At 47.2% G+C, this 18,973-nt stretch overlaps 1 protein-coding gene across 5 annotated transcripts in view; it reads right to left on the reverse strand.

Moving 5' to 3' along the window:
* The window catches only part of LOC129715962 (uncharacterized), a 275,535-nt gene extending 265,466 nt beyond the window's left edge, over positions 1–10,069 (reverse strand). For all 5 annotated transcript variants that reach the window (XM_055665868.1, XM_055665873.1, XM_055665863.1 and 2 more), the window contains exon 1: positions 9,885–10,069. In XM_055665868.1, coding sequence (XP_055521843.1) covers positions 9,885–10,020 — 136 coding nt within the window. In that variant the 5' untranslated portion in view covers positions 10,021–10,069. The remainder of the gene's footprint in view (positions 1–9,884) is intronic.
* Positions 10,070–18,973: the final 8,904 nt, after the last annotated feature.

The following is an 18,973-nucleotide window of genomic DNA, read 5'->3' on the forward strand; positions in this document are numbered from 1 at the left end:
AAAATTAGCACTGCTTAAGAGGATGGTCGACAAAACTTCATCTCAGCAACAGGCTGCTAGACCGAAGCAAACAACTTATGGGCTATCTGTTGAGGAACGTGATAAGCCAGCAACTTGGCACACTTCTCAGAGGCCTAATGTACAGGCTCGAATGAGCCAAGGTTGGCAGAGGCCTGTTTACCATCGCTCTGTGCCCAATGAGGGATTTCAACGTGAATTCTGTGAATTGGTGAGGCATCAAAATAAAATTAGCAAACTTCTAGCTCACCAAAATCTTTTTACCTTACCTACAAGAGAAATTCTTAAGTATAACAGTGATCCTTTGCAGTATGAAACTTTCATAATAGTATTTGAGGAAGGAGTGGAAATGAAAACTACTAATGAGAGAGATCGCTTGCGCTATCTGGAGCAATACACCAGCAAATATTCAAAGCAGCTTGTTAAACGTTGCCGACATTTGCCTGCAGATGAGGGCTATCAAACGGCAAGAGAATTGCTTAAAGAACATTTTGGTAATGAACACAAGATTGCTAATGCATTTTGTGGCGTGGCCACAGGGAGATGGCATCCCTACCGGCTGTCTGTTTGTCTTTTCACTCTTTTTGTTATTTTTTTGTTTGTTTTAATGTTCTTCAGTTTGTTTTATGTGGGGGAGGGGGGAGGGGATCAGGGAAAACTTTTTTTTTCAGATTCTTACCTTGCTGGAGATGCAATTAATTTTCGTGTCACATTCTCCGGGCTCTGCGGCCCTACCATCAATTGAGCTGGAGGCCTCCTCGGACAGTCGAGAGCCCCACCGCGGGGCGTGGCCTAAACATCGGAGCGGATCCCTTGCCTACAACGCTCCCACCGCGACTACTGCGGACTTTAATATCAAGGGCTCGCAGTCTCGGATGAGGCCGAGTCGGGAGTTCCAACGTCGTGGAAGGTTCGACCAGCTCCGACGCGAGGTTCGATGTCTGGCACAGCGGAGCTGACTTCCCCCCGATGCAGTAGCGGATCGCATCGACGCGAAGGGCCCGAACGCCGCCGGCTACGGGAGTCAAGATCGTCCCGTCAACGGGGGCTCGAAGCCCACGACCGAGGAAGTGCTAGGAGAAGGACTTGAACTTTATTTTGCCTTCCACCACAGTGAGGAGTGTGTAGGAATCACTGTGGTGGATGTTCATGTTAAAATGTGTTTTGATTGTTCTGTTTCTAAGATGGCTGCCGGAAGTGAGAGTGAACGCTGGCGCGATTAGCTGCCGATGCTCTTTCTCTTGTGTATTGTTGATGTCCCTACTACTTTTTTGTTTAATTCTGTTTATATGTTTGTAATTTGCTTGTAAGTGTAATCTGTAAGGTGTCCTTGAGAGTCCTGAAATGCGCCCATAAATAAAATGTATTATTAATATTATTATTATTATTAATGCATACATGCTTGGTCAGTTATCAAGGCAGAAGATGTAAAGGCATTGCATGAGTTTGCGATATTTCTTAGAGGTTGTTGTAACTCGATGAAATTTTTCAACCACATGGAAAAAATGAATGCTGTTAGAAATATGAAGACTAACATTCTAAAACTGACCTATAGACTTAGAGAAAGGTGGAGAGATAGAGCAGGTCAGATACCGGAAGGCCAGAATTGAGGAGCCATGTTTCCTGACCTGGTGGATTTCATGGAGAGGTAAGTACGGTTAATGTCAGATCCACGTCATAGGCGTATCCAAGATCCAAAACCAATTGCAACTGTCAAAGGTTCTACTTTTACTAAAACAAAAGGAAGATCAGGACCTAAAGAAAGCAGTTTTGCTACCGCTGTAATACCTGTAGAAACAACACGTGGAATGAAATGAGATGCATCTACTATTAAGTCACAGGGGGTTTGTTTGTCGTGTGATAAAGTTGGTCACAACCTTAAGGTGGTGTCGAAAATTCAAGATGAAGGAATATAAAGAAAAGATGGATTTCTTAAAGGAGAAGTTAATCTGCTTTGGATGTTTGAAGAAAGGACACATGGTTAAAGACTGCAAGAGTCGTATAACTTGTAATGTGTGCAAACAAGATCATCCTGAATTACTTCACACTGAACAGAAGATTACAGAGAAGAAGTTGGATCAAGTAGAGCAGAAGGAGAAGCCAACTATGAGTGATGATGTTACTTCACCTCAGATAAATCCGCATATTGGGGCCGTGGTAGAAACCTGTATTTTCTCCATCATACCAGTACAGGTAAGGAGCGGCAAGGGGAATAGTGTTGAAAACATATGCATTTTTGGATTAAGGAAGTTCGGCTACCTGTTGCACAGAAAGCTTGATGAGAAGGCTGGATATTGCAGGACAAAAGACTAAAATTCTCTCGCGTACTATAAATGAAGAAAAATGCTGCCAATGTCATCTTATTACGTATGGAAATATCTTGTCTGGATGAAGACAATTTTTTTTTTTTTTTACTACATTTTTATTAGAGGCATCTGCATATCATAGTCCAAACCTATACAAACTTTGTTTAACGGTTACATATTAAATATCCAGGATTCCAGGGACCCAGTTACCAAAGTAGCTGGGATCCTCCTTCATCGGTTACATATTAACTTTGCCCCTAATTATTTATTTATATTCATAGATAGGAAAAATAAAGAAATAAATAAATAAATAAATAAATAAATTGATAAATAAATAAATAAATAAATAAAGAGATTAGAAAAATAGGATAAACTATCAATAATACAATTTAGGAGATAGGTCCATAGGTCAGAGAACAGTTCTTTGGTTTATTGTAAGTTTTAGGTATTGTTCTGATATGCCCAATATTATTAATTTAGGATCGGGATCCAATTGGATATTAACAACTACAGAGATTATTTTAAAAATATCCATCCAGTAATTTTTAATTTTTATACAATTTACAAAAGTATGGGTTAAATTAGCCACGGAGTATTGTCATTTATCACAGATAGGAGAGATATTAGGAAAAATTCTATTTAATTTTGTTTTAGAATACTGCAGTCTATGTAGTACTTTAAATTGTATTAAAGAATGTCTGGCATTTAACGAACATTGGTGTATATGTTGTAGTCTTTAGTCCCAAATATCTTTTGTTATGGGTTGAGCTAATTCCTTTTCCCATGCATGAAGACAATTTTATACATCTGATGTGTTTACACATGAGACCATGTCTGTTTCTCATCCAAATATACCCAAGCAAGAAGACTTGTAACAATGCCCTTACTTGAAGGATATAAAGATACCTAAAATAAAATAAATACATATCAGACGAGTGCTTTGAAGGCATTAAAACCTAGAGAGTTTGTCAGCAGTCAAGAGGACGGGCCATTTGTGAGAACCTTACTCGGATGGGTTATCTATAGCTCCTTGAGAAGGGAAAACAAAAACAGGAATAGGAATAACTACCTTTCTGCTGCTGCCAATCGAATATCTACCGTAAAATTAGAAGAGCTATTGATCAAGCAATACAATCACGACTTCAATGAAAAAACCAGCATGGAATCAGAAGAAATGTCCAGAGGGGAGATAAAGTTCTTGGATATTATGAATCACTCAGTAAAGATGACAGACGGACACTATTGTCTGGACTTAGCTTTCAAACAAGAAAGTGTTAGTCTACCGAATAAGCGTTGCATTGCAGAGCAACGCACCCAGAATCTGAAACACAAGTTTGGCAAGAATACAAAATTTCATGATGAATATACATCTTTCTTAAAGGAAATGATTGACGATGATTATGCCAAAATCGTACCAACAGACCAGCCAAATCAAAGTGATGGAGAGCTTTGGTGTATCCCACACCATGGGGTGTATGACTCAAAGAAAGGGACCTTGAGGGTGGTCTTTGACTGTGCTGCAGTCTTCAAAGATATATCATATTACTGTCACCTACTGTAAGGTCCGGACCGTACCAACTCACTATTGGAGTTCTCATTAGATTCAGACATGAACCGGTTGCTTTGATGGCTGCTATTAAAGCAATATTTCATCGTCAAAATATCAGAAAAGCATATTGACTATTTACGATTCCTATGGTGGCCTGATGGTGATGCACAACAAGATCTCGTTGAATACCGGATGAAGGTACATCTCTTTGGAGCAGTGTGATCACCAAGTTGTGCAAACTTTGCATTAAGGAAGACTGCCGAGGACAATAAAGCTCACTTTCCGGAAGAAGTGACAAACACAGTAAAGAACAACTTCCATGTGGATGATTGTTTAAAATCCATGTCTTCAGAATAGGAAGCAATTGAAATGGTAAAACGTCTGACTTTCCTCTGCAATAAGGGAGGATTCATGTCATCAAAGTGGATCAGCAACAGCCGTGTTGTATTAGAAACCATTTCACCAGGTAACAGAGCCAAGGAAACCAGGAAGTTGGATTTGGACAAAAACAATCTGCCAAAGGAAATAGCACTGGGATTACTCTGATGCATTGAAACAGATGTGTTCAAGTTCAGAATCCCAATTCAGGAGCGACAATGTACAAGAAGGAGTATCCTATCCGTGATTGGTTCTGTTTACGACCCTTTGGGATTTCTTGCACCATTTACACTGCCAGACAAGCTGATTTTGCACGATTTCTGTAAGAAACAACTTAGATGGGATGAGCGCATAACACAAACCTTTTCTCAGCGATGGACAGTGGTTAGCGGCAAAGATCTTAAAGCGGAGCAAGATGATCCCCTCCTGCAAAATCCAATGGGCTGACATGTAGTACACAACGGAGCGTAACTTCCGCCATTTCAGTAACCTGACCCAACTTCAGTTATGCCTTTCACAGAGTAATCAACTTTGCGGGGGAACAGTTTGCGTGTTTTTAAATGTTTTAAATTTTTATTTAATGTTTCTTTTTAAATGGCTCATGTCCTGTGTTTGAATTGATTTTTGTATTAAACTTGTAGTAATCAGCGTTGCGGGGGAACAGTTTGTGTGTTTTTAAATGTTTTAAATGTTTTTTTATTTTATTTTTAAATGACATGTCCTGTGTTTGAATTGATTTCTGTATTAAACTTGCACTCTGTAATTCATCTAATCCCATTGTTCACAACTGCTTGAATGCACCCATAAAGGCAATTATATAATATATATAAACACATATATATTTGTTATATATATGTGTGATACACACATATATAATTGTGATATAGATGCAGATAATTATATAACACACACATATATTTTTCCAGTTTTTTATATATATAAACACATATCATTTGGCGGAGTGGCGGCGCGGCTCTGGCTGTAGCGGCTTACCGGCAGTCCCGTTTGTGTTTTTTGTGTTGTTTATTTTGTTTTGGTTAGTCTAGTTTTTGGTTTTTAGTTTGTGTTTTTGGGGGGGGGGGTTGAAACAGGGTTTGCAGTCTTTCCCTGTGGGGGAATGCGACCTTTTTGTCGTATTCCCCTTCTCTGCCTCCGTCTGCGCTGAGGCCTAATGGAGCTGACGACCTCGAGGCTCCGGAGGCAGAGCCCGTCAGGACTCGCCCTGAGCTCGCTCCCGTGAGGGTGGTCCGGCGCAGGGCTGGAAGAGGTTGGGACGCTCCCGTGAGGGCAGCCAGCCCGAGGGTGGAAACGAGGCTCCCGTCGGAGCGGCCGAGCTCGGGGAGGTGCAGTGCTCGCAGCCTGAGGGAGGTTCGACGCCCAAGTCGGGGCAGCCCGGCCAGAGGGAGAAGCGACGCCCAAGTCGGGGCAGCCCGGCTAGAGGGAGAAGCGACGCCCAAGTCGGGGCAGCCCGGCCCGGGGAAGAAGCGACGCCCAAGTCGGGGCGGCCGGGTCTGGGGGAGGTTCGGCGCCCATGTCGGGGCGGCCCAGCCCGAGGCTGAAGACGGTGCGGTACTCACGTGACGGTGGCTGGGACGGTGTTCTGGCAGTGGTGGCCTGAGTCCGGGGTTCGGCCGTGGGCCAGCGGCTGCGTCTGCAGGACTGGTGGGCGGCAGCTTCAACCACCCCGGGCAGCGGTGTTTTAGCCGCAGGACTGTTTTATAACTTCGCCCGGGGGGTATCGCCTCAGCGCAGAGGGAGAAGAGGAGGGAAGAGACTGCAGACCTAAGACTTTTGCCTCCATCACAGTGAGGAGATGCTGGGTGGACTCACTGTGGTGGATGTTAATATGTGTTTATTGTTGTTTTTATTGTATTATATGTATGACTGTTGCAATTTCGTTCAGACTTCGATCTGAATGACAATAAAGGCTATCTAATCTAATAATCTAATATGTTTATATATATATATATATATATGCATATATATATGTGTGACATATACGTACATAAATATATTACACACATATATATATTTTCTTGTTTCTTTCTTGTGATCTCTAATTATTTATTGAGCAACCTTTTTCTTTCTTTCTTTCATTCATTCATTCAACCTATCTCTCTCTCTCTCCCTCTACGAAATCCTAATATTGTGAATAAAATATCAATGAATACAAATTCGGAAACGTATTGACATTAAGGTGTAGGGAGGAACTGCAGATGCTGGTTTAAACTGAAGATAGACACAAAAAGCTGGAGAAACTCAGCGGGTCAGACAGTATCTCTGGAGAAAAGGAACAGGCGACGTTTCGGGTTGAGACCCTTCTTCTGGCCCACTGAGTTACTCCAGGTTTTCGTGTCTATCCTTGACATTAAGGTACATCATTGTGAAGATCGAAGAACTGCCCTGAGTTATGTCTGATCCTGCGTACAGAGGATTTGAGGTTTTGTTAGGGTCGCAGGTAATCCTTTAGCAAGGAAAATCCGTCAACCCTCTGCAGATTAGCTCAGTCTAAAACCCCAGATAAAATATTCAGAGAGGGGGGGTAATGACAGGAGATGAATCGCAGAGGTGCCTCCAAAGTAATTCCGATAGTTTTAATTACCGCAGTGTTTCTTACTATTGTTAGAGCGCTTATATATTTTAAAAATAATTAAAGTGTGGAACTGCTGCATTTACGAAGAACCCTGCAATTATAGCAGAGCAGTATGCTCCGCTTGTAGAACACAAGAATATTTGCCTCTAATCCAAGAACAACAACGATGGTTGAGAGTAAGAAGAATAAAATATTCCAGGTGATATCATTTTGGTGGTTCATTCTACTGCACCATGAGGTTGTTTGTTGATGGGAAGGATACTGGAGATCATGCCAGGCATTAAAGGTTTTGTGCGTATAGTACAACTTCAGACTAAGAACTTGGTAAGAGCGATAACCAAGATATGTCTGCTTCTGGAAGGCGAAGACAGAAGAATTGCTAAAAAAGTGTGAATGCTAATATATAATGCATATTACTTTTGTTTTTTGATATATGTTAAGCTTTTATAGCTCCTTTCTTAATGTCTATTGGTAATTGCTTCGTTATATACGTAGAACAATTAGGGGCCGGTATGTAGGAGCCATTTAAGCTTACGTCAGTATATGAATGAATGAATGAATCCTTTATTTGTCATTCAGACCTTTCGATCTGAACGAAATGTTGTTGCCTGCAGCCATACATGTAATAATAATAACACACAATAAACACAAATTAACATCCACCACAGTGAGTTCAACAAGCACCTCCTCACTGTGATGGAGGCAAAAGTCTTAGAGTTACTGTCTCTTCCCTCCTCTTCTCCCTCTGCGCTGAGGGGATACCCCCCAGGCGATGGTAAGTCAGTCCCGCGGTTCAAGCTCCGCGGCCCGGGGGTGGTCGAAGCTGCCGCCCTCCAGTCCAGCGGACGCAGCTGTTGCCACGGGAGCTCCGGAAAACAGGCACCAGCCTGTGACCCGCGAGCTCCCGACGATGTCGTCCACTGGCCCGCGGCCGAGCCCCGGATTCAGGTCGCTGCCGCCAGAACGCCGCCTCAGCCACCGGAGCACCGTCTCCGCCCCGCACCGGGCCGCCCACACGGCAGCTTCTCAGCCCCGCACCGGGCTGCCCCCACGGGAGCACCTTCCAGCTGGGACCCAGGCCGCCCTCACGGGAGCACCTTCCAGCCAAGAGCCGGTCCGTCCACACGGGAGCACCTTCCAGCCGGTAGCCGCGCCGCCCACACGGGAGTGTCTCAGCCCTGCGCCGTCCGCCCTCACCGGAGCGCCGAGTCGTGCCGCTGCCCGAACGTCGCCGCAGCTCGAAGACGTCCAGCCTGGCTGGCTCTTCCTCCGGAGCCTCGAGGTCGGTCGCAGGTTAGAGGCCGCCAGCTCCGCCATTAGACCTCAGCTCAGGCGGGGGAAGAGAAGGGGGATAGGACAAAAAAGTCGCATTCCCCCGAAGGGAGAGACAGAAAGCCCTGTTTCACCCCCCCCACCACCACCACACATAACACCACCTAATAACCAAAAATTTAACTGAACTAGACAAAAAAGTAAAAAACAGACAAACTGCAGGCGAGCCGCAGCTGTTTCACAGCGCCGCCACTTCCGGATATAGTCATGCTTAATATTTCTAGTTCTTATCTGTATGTACGCTTGTAGGTAGGATTTGATACGTAGAGGGATGTGTCTAATTCGGGGGAGACTAGCAAACTCATAGATTGGGAGTTAGTTTCACCTTAAGGGATGGTGAGAACAACAGTTTTTTACCACAGTAACGACCGCACGGTCATGACCGTACTGTCTGAAGAAGAAACTGTTCATAAGGGGGAAAAGTTATGAATTACTTCTTTGTTTTGTACTACAATAAAGAATAATAATCAAGAGACAATGACTGGAGGATTTGTGGTTTACTCTCTGCTATCTGTGAATGCGGTGCGTGCATAAGCTATGGCTCCACCACATCCCCGAGAAGTAATGGCTATCGAAGTTGGACTTTGAGAAGGTATAGAAACTGCCATTACAACCTCAAATGTCATCCAGAGAGAATCCAACCTTCTACTTTTGACAACATCATGATTGAGTCTCCCACCATCAACATTCTAAGGAGGAATCACCATTTGGCCAGAAATCCATTTGTTTTCCATGTCTACTTGGAAACTTTATGTCTACTTCCCATATTATGAATTCGAGTTGGATTTTTTAATTGCATATTCGTAGATTCTTGCACAAACAAATTTTGCATAGGCACATGGATATGAGGGAATGGAAGGATATTGATCATGTGCTGACAGATAAGAGTTGATCTTGGAATCATGTTCGGCACAAACGGTGTGGGCTTGTTCCTGTGCTGTACCAGTATATGATTCTAGGTACAAGAATAGCTTTTTCGCAACAAACTTCAGGCTCTTGAACACCAACAAATACTGTACCAACTAAACTATGAACTATCTTGGTTGCACACTAAGGACTTTTTGCACTTTTGCTTTTTTTATTTATTGATTTGTTTTGCTTATTATGTTGTATAAGAGTTTTTATGTTTAGAGTTCTATTAAGTAATCGCTTAAGTACGAAGAACTTAATTGTAAACACAAGAAACTGCAGGTGTTGGTTTAGAAACAAAAAAACACAAAGTGCTGGAGTAACTCAGTGGGCCAGGCAGCATTTCTGGAAGAACATGGATATATGACAGTAGGAAGGAACTGCAGATGTTGGTTTAAACCGAAAGCGGTCCCATCCCTCGGGCTCCTCCTCCTTCTTTTTCCTTTCTTCTCCCCGCCCCCCACCCCCCATCAGTCTGAAGAAGGGTTTCGGCCCGAAACTTTGCTTATTTCCTTCGCTCCATAGATGCTGCTGCACCCGCTGAGTTTCTCCAGCATTTTTGTGTACCTATCGATATGTGACGTTTGGGATAGGGACCCTTAATTTCATTGTTCCGTTTTGCTTACAGATGGCAATTAAACACGCCTGATTATGTTATGTGACCGGCGGCCTTTCGCAACCTTGACAGTTCTTTCCAAAATTCCCACTGTCCGGCTTTTTTTGTTCCCCAAAGACGTTCAAAATTACAGGGAGGCGAAAGAGAAGCTTGACAGTAAACTAAACCTATGGAGACGCTCACTGTTTTCTAACGCTTGTGCGCCGCCCTGGTGAACATAGTCTCGATTTTCTTGACCCATTTGTCTTCCGCAGGCTCCGTTCTGGTCTCCGATGTCATGCTCATCGAAGGTGTCTCGCATTTCATCGTCTGAATCCATAGCACTCCTCCTCTTGGGTCAACGGTGACTGAACTTGTCAGCTTACTACATTCAGCATGCAGGTAAACCTCCCCGAGGCGCGTCAAACTTCATAGCTTTGTGACGCGCCTGGAGAAACCCGCTGATGAAACAATTAAAATGCTTTTGTTTTATTGTTTTCAGAATGATAATGGCAAAACTAAAATGTTTACGTTGAGCTCTGGGTAAATGCATAGTTTAGGTGAGGTTATGGGGAGGCAAATCTTTTTTTGGATTACTCCTACCCACTACTTTAGCAGATGAAACGACGTTGTTTAGACAATTGGGGTTTTCAATATGCAGTCGGGACTTTGAAACGAATTGCCACCATTTACTCAACAATGGCACAATGGGCCGTGATGTCAGGCTCCCGTTTGCATTTCCACACTGACGATGTTCTCCAGAAGCCAAGAGATCTCCACAGAACACTCACGAGGAAGTAAAGACGACGGATCCAAAAAAGATGCACAGACGGAGGGAAGACATCTCGTTCACACCCCGTGGGTATGGGATGAATTGTCAAAGCAACGTCACATGTACAAACGTGGACGAGGACTGGGAAACGGACCCGGAGGTGATTAACTACGGCAGCGACAGAGATCTGAGGTGGGGACGGTGCAGCCAGTCCTGCAGCGTGGAATCCTTATCATCAATAACTACAGGTGACCTGTCAAGCCTACACTAAAAAAAAGTTGCATTAAACAAGTCCGTTATAATGACTAGGCGAATTATTAATGGCCCAATTTATCATAAGAATCATTTATCTTTTCAGGGTGTTTTTCTTGTCGTAAATTGTATCACATAAAACTGAAACATGTAGGGCTTATGTGTCTGTGATGTAGAAGGTTTATTCTGACATTAATCCCTTGTCAACTTTTCCCCCGATGTTACTTCCTAGAGTAGCCTCGCATTGAGGGGGAGAGGGATTGACAAATTGGGAGTATAAAGGTGGAGTTGAAGGGGAAGTGACTACAGGAAAAATTACAAAAGATTCTCGAATTAATGGGAAGGAAAGTTTGAGAAGGGATAAAAGAGTAAGGTCAGGGCCAATTGCAAGCGGTGGAGGGGGGGGACATGAATACAGAGGTCAAAGTGTTGTATATGAATGTGCGAAGTATAAGAAATAAAGTGGACGAGCTTGAGGCTCAGTTAGAAATTGGCAAGTATGAGGTTGTGGGAATTACAGAGACATGGCTGCAAAAGGGCCAGGGCTGGGAACTGAATATTCAAGGGTATACCTCCTATCGAAAAGTCAGGCAGGTGGGCAGAGGGGATGGGGTTGCTCTGTTGGTGAGGAATAAAATTCACTCCCTTGCAAGGGGTGACATTGAAACAGGAGATGTGGAGTCAGTATGGATAGAACTAAGGAATTGTAAGGGTAAAAAGACCATAATGGGACTTATCTACAGGCCCCCAAACAGTAGCCTGGACATAGGGTGCAAGTTGAATCAGGAGTTAAAATTGGCATATAGCAAAGGTAATGCTGTGGTTGTTATGGGAGATTTCAACATGCAGGTAGACTGGGAAAATCAGGTTGGTACTGGACCCTAAGAAAGGGACTTTATTGAGTGCCTTTGTGGTGGATTCTTAGAGCAGCTTGTACTGGAGCCTACAAGGGAGAAGGCAATTCTCGATTTAGTGTTATGTAATTAACCGGATTTGATAAAGGACCTCGAGGTTAATGAGCCATTAGGAGGTAGTAACCATAACATGGTCAGGTTTAATCTACATTTGGAGAGGGAGAAGGGTAGATCGGAGGTGTCAATGTTGCAGTTGGATAAAGAGGACTATGGGGCCATGAGGGAGGAGCTGGTCAAAGTAGAGTGGAAAGGTACTTTTTTAAAAGGAAGGGAGAGAGAAAACGGGGAATTACAGACCAGTTAGTCTAACGTCGGTAGTGGGGAAACTGCTAGAGTCAGTTATTAAAGATGGGATAGCAGCACATTTGGAAAGTGGTGAAATCATTGGACAAAGCCAGCATGGATTTATGAAAGGTATTTACCTTTCATGTCCATGTCTGACGAATCTTATAGAATTTTTCGAGGATGTAACTAGTAGAGTGGATAAGGGAGAACCAGTGGATGTGTTATATCTGGACTTTCAGAAGGCTTTCGACAAGGTCCCACATAAGAGATTAGTATACAAACTTAAAGCACATGGTATTGGGGGTTCAGTATTGATGTGGAGAACTGGCTGGCAGACAGGAAGCAAAGAGTAGGAGTAAACGGGTCCTTTTCATAGTGGCAGGCAGTGACTAGTGGGGTACCGCAAGGCTCAGTGCTGGGACCACAGCTATTTACAATATATATTAATGATTTGGATGAGGGAATTGAATGCAACATCTCCAAGTTTGCGGATGACACGAAGTTGGGGGCAGTGTTAGCTGTGAGGTGGATGCTAGGAGGCTGCAAGGTGACTTGGATAGGCTTGGTGAGTGGGCAAATGCATGGCAGATTCAGCATAATGTAGATAAATGTGAGGTTATCCACTTTGGTGGCAAAAACAGGAAAGTAAACTATTATCTGAATGATGACCGATTAGGAAAAGGGGAGATGCAACGAGACCTGGGTGTCATGGTACACCAGTCATTGAAAGTAGGCATGCAGGTGCAGCAGGCAGTGAAGAAAGCGAATGGTATGTTAGCATTCATAGCAAAAGGATTTGAGTATAGGAGCAGGGAGGTTCTACTGCAGTTGTACAGGGTCTTGGTGAGACCACACCTGGAGTATTGCATACAGTTTTGGTCTCCTAATCTGAGGAAAGAGACATTCTTGCCATAGAGGGAGTACAGAGAAGGTTCACCAGATGGATTCCTGGGATGTCAGGACTTTCATATGAAGAAAGACTGGATAGACTCGGCTTGTACTCGCTAGAATTTAGAAGATTGAGGGGGGATCTTATAGAAACTTACAAAATTCTTAAGGGGTTGGACAGGCTAGATGCAGGAAGATTGTTCCCCATGTTGGGGAAGTCCAGGACAAGGGGTCACAGTTTAAGGATAAGGGGGAAATCTTTTAGGACCGAGATGAGAAAAACATTTTTCACACAGAGAGTGGTGAATCTCTGGAATTCTCTGCCACAAAAGGTAGTTGAGGCCAGTTCATTGGCTATATTTAAGAGGGAGTTAGATGTGGCCCTTGTGGTTAAAGGGATCAGGGGGTATGGAAAGAAGGCAGGTACAGGATACTGAGTTGGATGATTAGCCATGATCATATTCAATGGCGGTGCAGGCTCGAAGAGCCGAATGGCCTACTCCTGCACCTATTTTCTATGTTTCTATGTTTCTATCAGTTCATTCTTAGGAGGAAGAAAGATTCCAAGGGGAGTAAGGGGCGACCGTGGCTGACAAGGGAAGTCAGGGACAGTATAAAAATAAAAGAGAAGTACAACGTAGCAAAGATGAGCGGGAAGCAAGAGGATTGGGTAATGTTTAAAGAGCAACAGAAGATAACTAAAAAGACAATACGGGGAGAAAAGATGAGGTACAAAGGTAAGCTAGCCGAGAATATAAAGGAGGATAGTAAAAGCTTCTTTAGGTATGTGAAGAGAAAAAAAAAGTTAAGACTAAAGTTGGACCCTTGTGGACCGAAAAAGGTGAATTTATTATGGGGAATAAGGAAATGGCTGATGTTGAACAGGTACTTTGGATCTGTCTTCACTAAGGACACAAACAATCTTCCTGATATAGTAGTGGCCAGAGGATCTGGGATGACGGAATTGAAGGAAATCCACATTAGGCAGGAAATGTTGTTGAGTAGACTGATGGGACTGAAGGCTGATAAATCCCCAGAGCTTGCATCCCAGGGTACTTAAGGAAGTGGCTCTAGAAATCGTGGATGCATTGGTGATAATTTTCCAATGTTCTATAGGCTCAGGATCTGTGGATTGGAGGGTAGCTAATGTTATCCCATTTTTTAAGAAAGACGGGAGAGAGAAAAAGGGAATTATAGACCAATTAGCCTGACATCGGTGGTGGGGAAGATGCTGGAGTCAATTATAAAAGATGAAATAGCTGCACATTTGGATAGCAGTAACAGGATCGGTTCGAGTCAGCATAGATTTATGAAGGGAAAATCATGCTTGACATCTTCTGGAATTTTTTGAAGATGTAACTCGGAAAATGAACAAGGGAGAGCCAGTGGATGTAGTGTACCTGGACTTTCAGAAAACTTTGATAAGGTCCCACATAGGAGATTAGTGGGCAAAATTAGGGGCACATGGTATTGGGGGTAGAGTGCTGACATGGATAGAAAATTGGGTGGCAAACAGGAACCAAGGAGTATGGATTAACTGGTCCTTTTCAGAATGGCAGCCAGTTGAATGGCGGTGCTGGCTCAAAGGGCCGAATGGCCTACTCCTGCACCTATTGTCTACTCTCCCTATCACCTCTTTACATTAGCTAGTTCCCTTCAGAAGACAATGTCTTGGATACTTGGCTTCATTAGCTAGGACATAAAAGATAAAACTAATGTAGTGGCCTGGTCAAGGTCAGGAAAAGACCGGACGCCAGGCGGATTCAAAAGAAGCTTTTTAATTCCAACAGTCCAAGAACACACACCGACACTCTTATCTCTACCCCTCGGGAGTCGACCGGTAAACCCCGTGGCAGACCAACGCCCCTGTCCCTCAATCGGCGAGGGGGATGATCCAAGGAGTGGCCTACCCCCCAGGGACCGCCACACCCCCCCCCCCCCCCCCCCCCCCCCCCCAAGTACCCGAGGTACGAAACGGACAGGAGGGCGTACACGACGGCCAGACCGGGTGCACACTACGCTCGGACCCGGAACAGGCGCCTGATCAACAAGTGCGGGGTACGAAGTAACCAAAGGAGGAGGTACCCTAGACAGAGGCTGCCCTCGCTTACGGGGCAGTGCTACCAGCGCCGGCCGATCGATATCGATATGTGCTGGCTTCAACCGCACAACTGAAACAGTCATCCACCGACCCCCCATGTCCAGGACGAACGTCGACGAGCCCTGTTCCAAGACCCGGAAGGGACCTTCGTACGGCCGCTGTAGAGGTGTCCGATGTGCATCCCTGCACAGAAAAACAAACTGGCAGTCCTCCAGAGCAGAGGGAACGTGCGGACGGAAGGACCCATGACGAGAAGTGGGCACCGGCGCCAGCTTGCCCACCGTCTGCCGAAGACGTTGCAGAGCTTCTGAAGGCTGCTCCACCTGGCCACGTGCCGGCGGGATGAACTCCCCAGGCACCGTTAACGGAGACCCATACACCAACTCAGCGGAGGAGGAGGCCAAGCCCTCCTTGGGTGCAGTGCGTATCCCCAGCAAAACCCACGGTAGAGCGTCTACCCAGTCTGGGTCAGTGAGCCGCGCCCTTAGGGCACCCTTAAGCTGTCGGTGAAACCGTTCCACTAGGCCGTTCGACTGCGGGTGGTACACTGTCGTGTGGTGCAGACGAACAACCAGGAGGCGTGCCATGGCCGACCACAGCTCTGACCTGAACTGAGGCCCCCGGTCGGATGTTATGTCCAGTGGAACCCCGAACTGGGCGGTCCAGTGCGCCAACAATTCTCGAGCACAGATAGTTGTGGTGGAATTCTGTAGCGGAATGGCTTCAGGCCACCGCGTGAAGTGGTCCACAACGGTAAATATATACGTCATGCCCTGGGATGACGGCAGCGGCCCCACGATGTGCACGTGAATGTGGTCGAAACGTTTATGAGGAATGGGGAACTCCTGCAATGGCGCGTGCACGTGTCGTTGCACCTTGGCGGTCTGGCACGGGATGCAAGTGCGCGCCCAATGTCCAACCTCCTTCCGCAGCCCGTGCCACATAAAGCGGGAGGCTACCACGGCTGTTGTTGCCCTGATGGAGGGATGCGCAAGACCATGGAGCACATCAAAAACTCTGCACCGCCAGGCGATCGGGACGATGGGTCGCGGGACTCCAGAGGAGACATCGCACAACAGCGTGGTACCCCCAGGACCACAGACAACGTCCTCCAACTGCAGGCCCGAAACTGCTGTACGATAGGCAGCCATTACCTCGTCGACCAGCTGAGCGGCTGCCAGGTCGGAATAGTTGATCCCCTCACCGACTTGGAGAACCGCGTGGACTGCAGATCTTGATAAGGCATCGGCCACCCTGTTAAATTTGCCCTCAACGAACCGGATGGAGGTGGTGTACTCGGACACATACGCCAACTGCCTCTGCTGCCGGGCAGACCACGGGTCTGATACCTTGGCGAACGCGAAGGTTCGTGGCTTGTGGTCCGTGAATGCAGTAAATGGTCTCCCCTCCAGAAAATAGCGGAAATGGCGTACGGCGAGATACAGGGCAAGGAGCTCACGGTCGAAGGCGCTGTAACGACGCTGTGGTCCACTGAGATGCCTGCTGAAGAAGGCAAGTGGCCGCCAGCAACCCTCAATGAGCTGCTCTAACACTGCCCCAACCGCAATCTCCGAAGCATCCACCGTCAAGGCGGTCGTGGCATCCTCTCGTGGGTGGACGAGCATTGTGGCCTCAGCCAGTGCCTGCTTAGCCCTCTCAAATGCCGCTGTTGCTTCCACGGACCAATCAACCTCCCTGCGATGACCAGCAATCAGGTTGAAAAGCGGACGCATGACCGCAGCCGCTGACGGCAGGAAGCGGTGATAGAAAGTGACCATTCCCACGAATTCCTGCAGGCCCCTAACTGTGGTCGGACGGGGGAACCTGCGGATAGCGTCCACCCTGGTCGGCAGCCGCACCACCCCATGTTCAGTCATGCGGTGGCCGAGGAAGTTGATAGCCGTCACCCCGAAACAGCACTTGGACGCGTTTATAGTTAAACCGAAATCGCTGAGGCGCTGACACAGTTGACGGAGGTGGGTGCAGTGCTCCTGCCGCGAGCGACTGGCCACGAGTATGTCGTCCAGGTATACAAAAACAAAGTCCAATCCGCGGCACACGCAGTCCATAAGCCGCTGAAAGGCCTGCGCGGCGTTCTTCAACCCAAACGGCATCCGCACAAATTCGAAAAGACCAAATGGTGTGATAATGGCCGTCTTTGGAATATCGTCGGGGCGGACTGGAATTTGATTGTACCCTCGCACGAGGTCCACCTTGGAAAATACGGATGCCCCAGCCAGATGGGCATTGAAGTCCTGAATGTGCGGGACTGGATACCTGTCGGCGACGGTCGCATCATTCAGGCGACGGTAATCGCCACACGGGCGCCAGCCCCCGTCCTTCTTAGGGACCATGTGGAGCGGTGAGGCCCATGGGCTATCGGAGGGACGCACGATGCCCATCGCCTCCATCTGGCGGAACTCCTCCCGAGCTAGACGGAGCTTGTCTGGGGCGAGACGACGTGCCCGGGCGTGCACAGGTGGGCCAGTAGTGGGGATATGGTGCTCCACCCCGTGCTTCGGGGTGGAGGAGTGGAAGTGGGGTTCAAGAATGCCAGGACAATCTGCCAGGATGCGCGCGAAAGTCGCATCCACGGATGACAGGGGGCCATCAGGGCGTACTACAGGATCACCAGTACGGAGGAAGACCGGCTCCAGCGTGAGAGTGCATCAGGCGCCGCCACTTGACATCCACGAGCAGTGAATGGGCTGTAAGGAAGTTTGCGCCCAGCAGCGGCTGGGAAACGTCTGCAATGACGAACCTCCACGAAAACGAGTTACGGCCAAAGTTGAGGGGAATGGTGCGAAACCCGTAGGTGCGAATAGCACTCCCGTTTGCCGCGGTGAGGAGTGGGCCTTGTTTGCCCGCATATATGTCAGTGATGGAGGGAGGCAGAACACTCACTTCCGCACCAGAGTCGACGAGGAAACGTCCCCCACTGCGGCGATCCCAAGCGAAAACGCGATGAATCGTGCCGGCCGCCGAAGGAATCGCTGACGACCGGCCCTTTAGTTTCCCGAGAACGAACAGGGTGGGCGACAAAGCCTGGCTGCAGCTCCCCAGCGGCGATGATAATAACACCAACCAGCTTTGCTGGCATCTGGTTGAACTGCAGGTTGGTTTGAGCGCCAGCGACCTCCGCTGGCGTTTGGTGAAACTGCAAGCCGATTTGGCTGGTTTGAACGCCAGCGACCTCTGCTGACATTGGTTTGAACTGCAGGCTGGCCGTGCTGGAAGGACGTGCCTGCTGTTGAATGCATAAAGGCCACCGGATTTTGCCGCGGGGGCCGACCGGGAGCAGTGGAGACGCGGTGGATAGCGGTCCCGACCTGCTCTGAGTCTTCAAACGCCTCGGGAAGGACGTCCACTGCTTCCAGGTTGCGATGGCGAGAATTCCACAGCTTGTTGGCATGTTCACCCAGCGCCAGCATGTCGGCAAACGGATCCCTGGCGAGCTGCATACGAATGTCGGGAGGCAGCTGCTGCAGGTAGGCATATTTAAAGAGAAAGCATGGCTCATGGTCCCCCATTAGGGTGAGCATGTCTTCCAGGAGGGCAGACGGCTGGCGGTCGCCCAGGCCGTCTATTCTGAAAATGCGAGCTGCCCGCTGGGCATCACCCAGGCCAAACCTCCTGATGAGAAATGCTTTAAGGCCACCATATTTGTTTGCTACCGAGGGGGCCCTGAGGAAGGGCTTAACCCGCCTCGCGGTCAGTTGGTCAAGCGAGCCAACCACGTAAAAGTACTTAGTCTCATCCTGCGTGATACCTCGCACAGCAAACTGTGCCTCTGCCTGCTGGAACCAGGTTTCGGGTTCTTCAGTCCATAGAGTTGGGAGCTTCAGCGCAACAGCGTTATTATCCATCACGACGCGTGATGAACGATGTCGGGGTCACCAGTGTAGTGGCCTGGTCAAGGTCAGGAAAAGACCGGACGCCAGGCGGATTCAAAAGAAGCTTTTTAATTCCAACAGTCCAAGAACACACACCGACACTCTTATCTCTACCCCTCGGGAGTCGACCGGTAAACCCCGTGGCAGACCAACGCCCCTGTCCCTCAATCGGCGAGGGGGATGATCCA

The sequence above is a fragment of the Leucoraja erinacea genome, chromosome 2 (genome assembly GCF_028641065.1).
Source record: "Leucoraja erinacea ecotype New England chromosome 2, Leri_hhj_1, whole genome shotgun sequence".
Taxonomy (NCBI): domain Eukaryota; kingdom Metazoa; phylum Chordata; class Chondrichthyes; order Rajiformes; family Rajidae; genus Leucoraja; species Leucoraja erinaceus.